The 12,524-nt window shown below is 40.9% G+C and overlaps 1 protein-coding gene across 1 annotated transcript in view; it reads left to right on the top strand.

Moving 5' to 3' along the window:
- Sbspon (somatomedin B and thrombospondin type 1 domain containing) overlaps positions 1–11,903 on the top strand; it is a 46,399-nt gene extending 34,496 nt beyond the window's left edge. The window contains exons 7-9 of the mRNA XM_042666152.1: positions 6,155–6,245; positions 9,138–9,314; positions 11,698–11,903. Of these exons, the coding sequence (XP_042522086.1) occupies positions 6,155–6,245; positions 9,138–9,314; positions 11,698–11,815 (386 nt within the window). The 3' untranslated portion in view covers positions 11,816–11,903. The remainder of the gene's footprint in view (positions 1–6,154; positions 6,246–9,137; positions 9,315–11,697) is intronic.
- The last annotated feature ends 621 nt before the right edge of the window (positions 11,904–12,524 follow it).

Below are 12,524 nucleotides of genomic sequence, written 5' to 3'. Positions count from 1 at the left end.
CCACTAAGAGAATTAGGAGAAGCAAACAGTCTCCATCTACCCAGGAAAGCTATGAGTGACTTTGAGCATATCTGTCATATTGGCATGGCAGAGAGTTTGTGTAGGTATTATTGGTTCAGACCTTTATAGCAGTCTACAAGGGAATATATTTGTTTTGTTTTTTTTTTGCAGCTGCTATAACAAATTGTCAGAAACTTAGTGGCCTAAAAAAACACAAATATATTATGTTACACTTCTGTGGGAGAGAACCTTAACACAGGCCTACCTGTACTAAAATCAGAATGTCAGCAAAAATATATTGTTTATGCAGGCTCTAGGAAGAACCCTCATTGCCTTGCCTTTTTGTAGATAAACAGGATTTTTTTTTTTTAACAGGACTGAGGCTTGAACTCAGGTCCTTGCACACTCCTTTAACATTTTTGCTGAAGACTGGCACTTTACCACTTGTGCCACAATCTCACTTTGGGCTTTTTGATGATAAATTGGAGATAAGAGTCTCTCAGCTTTGTCTGCCCAGGCAGGCTTTTGTACAGTAATATTCCAGCCTCCTGAGTAATTAGAATTACAGGGTTGAGCCACTGGTGCCTGGCCTGTAAATGGAGTCCATGATACACAAGATCAGAAAGCATAGCAGATTTCATCCTGCAGTATGTGGAGAGTGGAACTTGTGAATGATCAACTGCTGTGAATATTTATCTAAGCAATCTAGGCTGGTTTCTACTTGCTGTTTGTAGTAAAACAGGAGAGAAAGAATGGGTATTGAGGGAGGAAAAAGTTTAATGCTACTGGAACTACAGTTTGAGGAAATTCTCAGTCTACTAAAACAGCAAAAGATGCTAAAATTGAGAGAGAGTTGCTCTTAAGAAAATAAGTTCTTGGGCTGGGAAAGTGGCTCAGTGGTTAAAGTGCTAGCCTTGCATGCCTGAGACCCTGGGTTCAATTCCTCAGCACCACATAAGCAAAAAGAAAAAAGCTGGAAGTGACGCTGTGGCTCAAGTGATAGAGCGCTAGCCTTGAGCTGAAGAGCTGAGGGACAGCGCCCAGGCCCAGAGTTCAGGTCCCACGACCGGACCCCCCAAAAAAAAAAAAGGTTCTAGAGAAAATACTGAGAATACTGTAATTTCTAAGACATTTTACTATCTCAAAAAGTTAGTTAACAAATAACTACAATGTTAGTAACCTAAACGACATGCATTTGTTGTTATCTTTCAGATCTGTAGATTGGACATCAGACAGGAGTCTTTCTGGGCTAACATCAGGATATCAATCAGTGGGGCTACCTTCCTTTCTGGAGGCTAGAATGGAGAGTTTTTTGCCTTACATTTTTCTAAGGCTGACCACATTCCTTTCTTCATTTCTTTCCCCCTCCCCCTCCATGGTCACAGCCAGCACTGTCAAATCTCTCTGTCTCTTTCTTCTCTAGCCACATCTTCTCCTGCCATTATCTTCTTTACCATACGAATGGTAGGAGAAGGCCATTATTTTTGGCTTACACATGAAAATGTTTGAGTTTTGGGAGGAAAGACAACACTTGTGAAAAGCGAGCAGAACAGAAACCCAAATCTCACAGCTACAGGTTCTATAGGGGCTTACTCTTCTTATATTATTTTCTGATATCTGTTATCATTCCAGCTAAAATTGTGACTACAGATTCAGGTAATTAAGTAGAAACAGAAAGGCCCTTTGAAGCCAATGAAGGAAATACCACTGGGCTAATGAATTTTCCCTATTTCAGTGAATACATATGATTATATGTCATCATAAAATAACTGCAAGAGGATGAATTCCTGAATTCGTTTGCACATTACTGATGTTTATGTGAATTCTTTCCTGTTAAGAGGACATCACTGGGGGAGCATATTATAAACTTTATGCTTCCAATTTGGAAGCATAAAATACTACTTGTCAAATTCCCATTGCATTCTTCACCTCTGTTTGGGACACTCAGGAATGAGGAATATCAGACCTGTGGGTCATATAAAACTCCCAAATCTTTTGGTATGTAACAGGGCAGACACCTTTTCTTATCTTATGTTTCTGGTCAGCTGCCTGTGGCCCTGCGCCTGTATTGATCATCTTGTATGGCTCATGATGGATGTGTATAAATACATAAATGACTCTTGGCAGATAAAAATGGTTCCCCACCCCTGTCAGAGGGCTTATGAAATTCCCCAAGCAAATTTAATTTTCTTTCATGTTCAAAGGAAATATGTGCAGTGCCATGAAAGTTGTTGTAAAACTGAACAATGGTAGGCTCTTAGATTGCCAGAAATGTTGGCAAATGGCCTGTGAACAAAGAATGTATTACATTTGAATATTGTTGCCAGAAAGGGGAACAAAAGAGGGAGCAGCATTATGGAGAGCCATTGTCCCAGGGCATCAGCTACATGCTAAAATACATATGCAGGATTAATTTCTAAATCATTTATCAGGATTAAGTAATAAACATTATATTTGTGGGATAAATTAAAGAGTGGTTCTGATCTGGAGCACTCCAGGCAGTCTGGCTCCTGGTCTATTTTTTACTGAAATCTTGACATGGGGGAAGGATGACCTTGCAATGGAATGTTCCAGACATCCAAACCCCAGGGCTGCAGGCAGGGACAAGGGGAAGCAAGGTTCTGAGTAACTGGCTGGCTTTTAAAATGCACCACAGCCAGGTGCTGGTGGCTCACGCCTGTAATCCTAGCTTTTCAGAAGGCTGACATTTGAGCATCACAGTTCGAAGCAGCCCAGGCAGAAAAGTTGGAGAGACTCTTACCTTGAGTTAACCAACAAAAAGCCAGAAGTGAAGATGTGGCTCAAGTGGTAGAATGCTAGCCTTGTACATTAACTGCTAAGCGAGAGCATGAGGATGAGTTGGGGCTTGAAAACAGATATCCTACCTCCCCCGCCCCCTACCCCGGCCACTCCATAGCCACCAACTTTGAGCACAGCACAGAAACTGAACATAGACAATGTTTTTTTTTTATTGGCAATACTGAGGTTTGAACTCACAGCTTCGCACTTGCAAGGCTGATACTTTACCATTTGAGCTACACCTCCAATTCTTTCTCTTTAAAAAAAATTTTGGACTGGTTAATTTTGAAATGGGTTCATGCTTCTGCAAGGCACATGCCTAGGTGAAAAAGCTCAAGGATAGCACCCAGGCCTGAGTTCAAGTCTCACAACTGACAAAAATAGAGACGGGGGGATGTCTTGCCTGTATATCCTGGATGGCCTTCAACTGTGATCCTCCCAAGCTCAGCCTTCCTAAGTGGTTAGGATACTACACCCTGGTGAACATGATGACTTATAAAAACCAGGTGTCTTCTGGATTGAGATTCTCGCTTAGTCATATACTAGCTATCTTCTCTTCAAGGAACCTCAGCCTTCTAATGAATAAAATGGTTATCTCTACAAAGGGTTTTTTTAAATGAAGAACGGAAAATATGGTGTAGAATTACTCTAGAGATGGGCTAACCATAGAAACAGAATGGCTGTGATGCAGCAGGGCTAGTCTGTGCCCTCTCTGACTCCTTTATAATTTTAACTAAGTAGTTGTGCAATGAGGTTCCAATTCCATATGTCAGGTTATGAGGACACTGCATCTTGGTTAATGCCACTCCTTCCTTGATTCTGCCTTGTTTTCCCTCCTCGCATTCCTACCCTCATGTAGTTCAGTTTTCACCTAACATACAATGAATATTGTATTTGTTCCTCCTTGGGAACTGGAGAAATAATAGAATCTATCCCTGAAGGTGACTGTGAAATTAAATGAATATATGCAAAGTGACTTAGCGTGGTGCCTAGAAACTGACTACCAAATAATTCCTAAGGATTTTCTATCAGGAGCTATGCTCATGCTTCCTTTCTTCTTCCTAATTTCCTATTTTTTTCTGAACTACAACATTATGTTACCTTGGAACTTTGTAAGGCTACAGAGAGTGTAAATTATAAGAGGGTGAAAGTTTTGAGCTCAAACATTTTACACTCATGCTTGTATGATGCTGGAAGGCTTTAGCAGTAAATTACTCCTTCACTTAGTGAATAAATACATAAACATATCAAAAGAATAGACATGAAAACATGTGGAAAAACTAAGCCTTTAGGTGTTTTGTTTCTGATTACTGGGTCTGAGAAGAGCAAAAGGGTCCAGATACAGGTGCTCACTTGTTCCTCTTAATTCTGTCTGTGAATTTTAGAAATGCAAAAGCTACAATCACATTTATGAAGCGTGACATGCTCCATTTGGAAAACGGACATGTCACTGCCTGGGATGGTAGGGTATACTCTAGGTGTAGATAATTTTCATGCCAGAGAGATGAAGGCACCAAACCACAGGAGACAAGAACTGTATCTGCAACCCTTGACAGCCTGTGGGCTAACACCAGACTACTCTTGTCTTATATTCCCATCTTAATAGAAACATGACTCTTCAGTATGAAAAAGCTAAAAGAAAGAACGAAGGGCTGCCATCTTGTGGCAGTGAGGAGCCAGATAAAGTCAACATGCTTACAGGCTTACAGCATTTTCTTAGCTACCAGCACCCTCACACTGCTTTGCTCATGCTGACGATTTGGGCATCTCACAAAGCAGTATCTGCTTATATCTACCTTTCTCAGGACAATCTGGGTTCTAACATAAAAGACAGGAAGAACGGTTGAACCGTCTCAGCCTCAAAGCTTTTGTAGTCAGCCTTTCACATCCACACACGGAATCTGCACATTCAACCAATAGAAGATGGAAAATTTCCCAGGGGGAAGATGTGTCTGTATTCAACATGAACAGACCATTTCTTGTTATTATTCTTCAAACAATACCAAAACATAGCTGTTTACCTAGCATTTATTATATTAGGTATTATAATAATCTAGGGAGATTTAAAGGAGACAAAGGCTTGTGCATAGAAGATGTAAGACCTATGAGGGTCTTGAGTATTTAGGACCTTAGTGTTCTCCAGGGAGGTCCTACAAATGATCATGCATAGATAAAGAGGGGTGGTGGTATCAGAACAGGAGCCCACAGAGATGTAGCAGCCGTCTGTGCCTTGGTGGCAATCCCATGACTTCATTCATTCAGTTATCCACTCACCCATTGCACAACTATTCATTGGGTGTTCACATGAGTAAGAGGTATAGTGATGAATAAGGTAAGCCCCTCTTTTCTTGAGTTGGAAGCAGACTGGAATCAAAAGGTTACTTGTAGGTGCTAAGTATAGCAAATGCCTTCCTTGACTTATTGTGAAAGAAAGATGAGACACAAAAACAAGGCAAAGAAATCAGAGATAGAAGGAAGGGTGCCTGGCACCTCTTCTGTTCACTGACCCAGAGAGGCAGAGTCAGGGTAGGGCTGGGAGAAGGAAAGGGCTGAAAGGAGGCTGCAAGAGACTTTCTTTCTTAAGCTGTGAGGGGACTTGCTGAGCTGGCTGGCACTGGGCAGTCACATGGGGACATTCTATGGTGGGCAAAGCTTCTGGGCTCTAGTTGTTGTTGTTTTATCTTTAATTGGAGATAAGATTCACACAGAATTTCCTGCCTGGGCGGGTTTCAATCCTGATCCTAACATTTATTACAGGCCACCAGTGACTGATTATTTCTGTTTTTTATTTTTATCATTTCTCTTTCCTCTCTTTCTACTGCTCCATTTACTCTCCTTCCATTGTTTTTTTCTCTTTGGTTTTCTTTCCCTCTCTTTCCTTCTCTTTTTTTGGTCTATTCTTATTTCATTGTTCCTGTTTTCCTTTTGAAAAAATTTTTCTCTTTATTTTAAAAAAGATGCATTCTCTTTCTCATTTCACAATAAGCATCCTTTTTCCCCTTGTTTTTCCCTCATATTTTTATTGTTTCCTGCTGGCTTCTCTTTTGGGATTCCTCTCTTTCCTTTCCAATTTTATCTTTGCAGACCTAAGTGTTTTGCCTATGGTCCCTCCCCGCCCATCTGCATGCGCACAAATCTTCAGTCAGTTTGGTTCTGCATGCCTTGTAACTGAGCCTCACCTTGCTATTTGAAGGTGTGCCCAAGTCTTTGGCTTTAGAAATGATCTTTAGGCAGGTAGGAAGCCAAGTCTGTGAAGAAAATTTGTGAAGGATCAAGAGGTTCTCATGAACCAAGTCTGTGAGAAAGATCTGAGTACTTTGGTGGCATGCATTCAATGTACTTCTCTCTTTTCTAGTCCCTGCCTTTATAACTACCTCTGCATTCAACAAAGAAAGAACAAGACAAGTTGCATCTCCACAGTGGTCTACACACACAGAGGATGCTGGGTAATTTGGTATTGTTTAAATTATCATTATGTTTTTCTACTCGTGCAGTCAAGTCTGTCCAAAAGAGTGAACTTGTGACTGTTTTCTTAGATTGATACTTGCCTGTTAACTTCGAGTAAAACATGACTTAATCATTGAATTGGGAAAGTATTTGTCCTTTCTCTGTTTTTGTGAGATATGAAGATTTATCTATTTTCAAGTTCCGACCTCCAAGAAGAAACAAGCTACATAAAGTTGAAATAATCCTGTGTGTGTGTTTGTGTGTGTGTGTGTGTGTGTGTGCATGCACGTGCATGAGTACATGCCTGCATTGGACTTGAATTCAGGGTCTGGGCACTGTTCCTTAGCTTTTTTGCCTAAGGCTGGTACTCTACTATTTGAGCCACAAGTCTACTTCCACCTTTTTTTTGGTGATTAATTAGAGATAAGAATCTCATGGATTTTTCTACCTGGGGTGTTTTGGAACTGTGATCCTCAGATCTCAAACTCCTGAGAAGCTAGAATTGCAGACATGAACCACTGATGTCTGGCTGAGATATTATTTGATTAGTTATAATGAGATGCTCTTCTGATAAGTCTTTATGGAATCATGGAAAGTGGCATACTGTCAATTCAGAGAACTCCTGTTTGAAACCTCATGGCTAAGGCTGGAAGGCACCCCTGTGCTCAAATGAGGTTCATTCTTGTGCCATCAGAGAAGAAGGACCGGATGGCTGCATGCTCACTTCGCACATTGCCACTCACTAGCCATGAGCTGTTCTACCTTGGGTTTTTTTATTCCTGCAAAATGAATGTGAGTACCCATCACATGGGGCTGGTATAAACAGTTAATGAGAAAACAGTACTGAGGGACGACTGCAGTATCTTGTTGACTGAAGATGCATTGTTGAACTTCCTACTTCAATAACCATCATTGAAGTTACTAATAAGCAGTCACTACTATGGTTAAACATCGTTGTGGCAGTATTTCTAAACATCTTCTGTATAATCTGTTACAACTCACAATTTAATTGGTAAGAAATTAGCTGCCCACCAGAGGCTTGTGCCTGCAATCCTAGTTGCTCAGTAGGTTGAAATCTGAGGTTCTAGGTTCAAAGTCAACTCAGGCAGGAAAGTTCCAGAGACTTTTATCTCCAACTAGTTAGGAAAAGGCTAAAAGTCAAAGTATGGCTCAAGTGGTAGAGTGCCAGCCTCAAGCCTGAAAAAGCTAATCAAGAAGGCAAACCCCAGTACTACTTCCTCCTATCCCTCCAAAAGAAACGAGCCAGCCAGGCTCTGGTGGCTCACACCTGTAATCACAGCTCCTCAGAAGGCTGAGATCTGAGGATCCAGGTTTGAAGCCAGCCTGAGTAGAAAAGTCCCCATGAGATTCTTACCTCCTAGTATCTGCTTAAAAAGCAGAAGTGGTGTTGTGGTTCAGGTAGTAGAGCAATGTCCTTGAGCACAAAGAGATTCAGGGAAAGCGCCCAGGTTCTGATTTCAAGCCCCACAAACAACAGGAAAAAAAGAAACAAACAAACAAACAAAAAGGAAAAGAAATTAGCCATTGAGCTGCAAATACAAGTTTTTTTCTACAACATTGATGGGGTTTATAAATTATGTTTTGTTTCTCTGGAGAATTAGAAAATTGTGTTGCTTTTAAGTACTAAGGCTTTAAGTATTTGCCCATAGTTGGAAGGTCCCTGCGGCCTTCAGAATCTAGAAAAAAAAAGTTTTCCAGAGCTCAGTATAAAGTGACTCTAACCCTGTTGCAGAAAAATGTATCTTCCGTTCTGTTTTCATTTGTGGTGCCTGATACAACTTTGACCCTTGACTTCAAGACTCATTGACATGATCCCATACCACGCATGTGGGCTGGGTAGGGAAGATAGGGAAAGCCCCAAGCAACTTTTGAGGGGCACAAAAGCGCAGGGATGCCCTGGTGTCAAGGACAAGCTTTCCTCAGGACCTGCAGGCTCATATTATATACAATATATATGTTATACACATATATAATATGTGTGTATGTGTATATTTTAAATAGCTGCAACATTACCAAGGGCTAATTTCCTATAAAACATGGTGTGCATGTGTGTGTGTGTGTGTGTGTGTGTGTGTGTGTGTGTGTGTGTGTGTTTGTGTGTGTGTTTTCCCAGTCCTAGGGCTTGAACTCCGTGCCTGGGCCCTGACCCTGAGCTTCTTGGTGCTTAAGGCTACTGGTCTACTACTTCTGGCTTTTTCTGAGTAGTTTATTGGAGATAAGAGTCTCATGGACTTTCCAGTGTAGGCTGACTTCAAACAACCATCTTCAGATCTCAGCCTTCTGAGTAGCTAGGATTACACGTGTGAGTCACTAACACCTGGCAAACACATGCTTTTGTGTGTGTGTGTGTGTGTGTGTGTGTGTGTGTGTGTTGATAGATACTGGGCCTTGAACACAGGGCCTTTACCTCTTGAAAGCTGGTGCTCTACCACTTGAGCCATACCTCAACCTCTGGCTTTTTGCTTGGATTTGTCTACTAGGGCTGGCTTTGAACCTTGTACCTCAGACCTGAATCCCCTAAATACCTAGGATTACAAGTGAGTCACAGATGCTGGTGATTTTATACACAATTTATTGGTTGATCTGATTGAGGAGGATACAAGTTACTCAAATGTTTACCTTCATGTTAACCAAAATAATTTAGTCACGGATAGAAAAGGAACAAGAAAGGTTCTACCGTTAGGTTCATGCCAGTATAGGTGAATGAGAGACTTTAAATGCATTCTGTGAATGATGCATGCGATGTATTCTTGTGAAGATGCACTCCTTCCCTGCTCCTGTCTGCTAGATGCACTGGTTTCCTAAGATTTTCTACAGCATTAGCCTCCCTCATGTTACAGCATGTGAAATAATCACTTCTTTTACTTTAGTTACTGTATGGAGTTCAAGACTGAGTCCCTGACGCCTCACTGTGCCCTGGAAAACCGGCCCCTGACTCGATGGATGCAGTACCTTCGAGAAGGATACACAGTATGTGTGGACTGTCAGCCTCCAGCTATGAACTCAGTGAGCCTTCGTTGTTCAGGAGATGGCCTGGACTCTGATGGGTAAGAGAAACAAACTGATTAGAGGACTTTTCTCATTGTTCTTTCTGAGAATCTATCTTCTCTATGTCTAGCACAGCTGACCAGCATGTTACATGTGAAGGCATGATTAGGACTGTGAAGAGAATAATCTGTCCAAGGCTTCAGTTCCCACTATGGGATTCTAAGGTTCTGTCTGCCAGAATTGGAATTGGTCAGTTTGGAAGTTCCCAAATGACCACCCAAAGCCCTGTTGCTCCATAGTGCTATTCTGAAGACCACTTGATCTGCCTCTCTTGAAATAGAGATTTAAAATATGCAGATTCCTGGCCCTATTTCAGACCAATGGAATCAGAGTCTTTGCCAGTAGATTTTGAATAATCCCTTCAATCAGAAGTCAGAAAACTTTTCCTAGAAAATGCCCCAGAGTCCATAATTTAGGCTTTACACCCTATATGGCTTCTATCATATACCAAACTCAGCCACTTCACTTGGCCAGGGAGGCAGAGGGCAGACCACTGTATACATTGGATTTTTTCTGTTGGGACACTGAAACTTGAGTTTCATATAATGTTATATGTCACAAAATATTGTTATTTATAACTTTCTTCTAGCTCTCAAGTCCTAAAATTCATTCATTTAATTACTTGACTAAGTAATCAATGTTGCCAGCACTAGGGCTTGAACTGAGTGCTTGAGTGCTGTCCCTTAGCCTTTTGTGCAAGGCAGGTGCTCTACCACTTGAGTCACAGTCCTACTTCTGGTTTCTTGCTGATAAATTGGAGATAAGAGTCTCATGACTTTTCTGCATAGGCTGGCTTCAAACTGAGATCCTCAGATCTCAGCCTCCTGGGTAACTAGGATTACAGGCGTGAGGCACCAGAGCTCAACTCTAGTTATGGTCTGTTGCAAACAGGAGGTAGGCTGGAATTTGTCTACAAGGGCTCATAGTTTACTGACCCTGTCCAGGTTGTTCAAACCCGTTCTTGTCTCAGATCCGCTGTGTAGTGGGGCTTTTCACATGAATTTGTACCTGAGACAGTGGCTGGCTCAGTTCTGCAGGATGATAATCCTATGTAATTATAGATTTTTCTAAACAAAAATCTGCAAATCTATCTCCTCCTGCTTTCATTTGTCAGTGAATCTTATACTATCATTCATATTAAGACAGGTTTATTTCACACTGAAAGAACTATTGGATAAGGACCAATTTAGGACCCACATGGATTATGTTTTCAGTATGTCAGGTGGAAAACGTAGATTAAGCAGTAAAACATTGATATTCCCAATTATTCATTATTCCCATTGCATGTTTTAATATTTAATCATTTGAACTTATGTTTATTACTCACCTGTGCCTAGTGGTCTATATTGAGTATACCATATGAATAATAAAGTGGCTAAGGAATGCCTATCAAATGAAACTTAATATTTAGACTTAATGCTTTTCTGAATACCTCATCCATATTATGTCTTTAAATGAATTTATAATTCAATTTGCACTCAATAAAGTGGGCACTTAAGCCCTAGCTCAGGTACTATTGACTTTAAAAAACAGTAATTTTAATAATCTGCCTTTGTTCTCTTTCCACATCTCCCAGTTTTTCATTACAAAATCAAAGACTTGGAAAGGAATGAAAGGAATAATTTGGTTTAGACCCTTCTTATTTAAATGCACACAGAATACCATTTCCCTTTACTTAGTGCTTATATCCAGAGCAAGTGGTAGAATCAGATACAGTAACCCCCCAAACAACATGAGAATGACCTCAAATGGGGATTTATTGGTAACATACTTTATCTAAGGGAGAGAAACTCCATTTGCAATAATTCTTTAACTTGATTTGTAATTCACATTAAAACTGTTCACACAGGGTTTTTGCTTTTGGGGATTTTTTTTGCTGGCCCTGGGGCTTGAACTCTGGTCCTGGGCACTGTCACTGAGCTCCTTTCACTTAAGATTAGTGCTTCACCACTTGAGCCACAGCCCCACCTCCGGCTTTTTCTGTGATTCACTGGAGATTATGAGTCTTACGGATTTTCCTGTCTGGGCTGGTTGTGAACTGTGATCCTCAGGTCTCAGCATACAGTTTTATTTTTTAAAAAAGATTCAATTTATAATTTTGTAATAAAGAGTTTTCTTTTTTTTTTTTTTTCCGGTCGTGGGTCTGAACTCTAGGTCTGGGTGCTGTCCCTCAGCTCTTCAGCTCAAGGCTAGCGCTCTACCACTTGAGCCACAACACCACTTCCGGCTTTTTTCTTTTTGCTTATGTGGTGCTGAGGAATCGAACCCAGGGCCTCATGCATGCAAGGCAAGCACTCTACCACTGAGCCACCTTCCCAGCCCCTAAAGAGTTTTCTTGTGTTCACTTTTAGCACAACTAACATTTCCAAAATCCCATTTCAGAAATCAGACTCTCCATTGGCAAGCCATTGGTAATCCTCGATGTCAAGGGACCTGGAGGAAAGTCCGACGAGTGGAGCAATGTTCCTGTCCAGCTGTCCACAGTTTCATTTTTATATAGATAGCCAAGGAAATATTTCAAAATTTGTATGTGAATGTACTTAATATTGTTAATTTGTGTTCAATGCTTCTTAAACCTTCCCAAAATGGTAGGCTAGAAGTCTTGGGCTTGTCTTCATAATCTGCTGTTGGGAGAGTTCTCAAGGAGCACAGTATCTTTCTTTGAATTTTTACCCATGCTCAAAACCTCTGTGGTCTTATGACCTTGACCTTCCGCCCCGACACAGGTACCTGTCTGTCTGCACTGGAATTATTACTATGTGGCCTATGATGGGTAGGCTGTCCAGTGCTCCTGCTCTGAATCTTGTAAGATTTCTCTCCAGTTTATAATCTCTTAAAAGCTTCTCACTTTAGGGAGACTGACTTGGATCAGTGCACTCATAAACTGACATGTTGAATTGAAACTCCTTTGTACAACTACTTAAAGATAATAATAGAAAGTTAAGGCTGGGTGCTATAATCCTAGCTACTCAGGAGGCCAAGATATGAGGATGGCAGTTTAAAGCCAGCCCAGGCAGGAAAGTCTGTTGGCATCTTATCTCCAATAAATCACTAGAAAACTGGAAGTGGTACTGTGGCTCAAGTGGTAGAGTGCTCTCCTTGAGCCTTGAGCTGAGCCCAGGCCTAGAGTTCAAGCCTGATGACTGACAAAAATAAATAAATAAAAATTAAAAAAAAATAGAAACTAAAAGCAACATCTAACTATAAAA

Source organism: Dipodomys spectabilis, unplaced genomic scaffold (assembly GCF_019054845.1).
Source record: "Dipodomys spectabilis isolate Male_0828 unplaced genomic scaffold, ASM1905484v1 ptg000015l, whole genome shotgun sequence".
In the NCBI taxonomy this organism is placed as follows: domain Eukaryota; kingdom Metazoa; phylum Chordata; class Mammalia; order Rodentia; family Heteromyidae; genus Dipodomys; species Dipodomys spectabilis.
The sequence above is the reverse complement of the archived record's forward strand: the minus strand, read 5'-3'. Positions and strand labels throughout refer to the sequence as shown.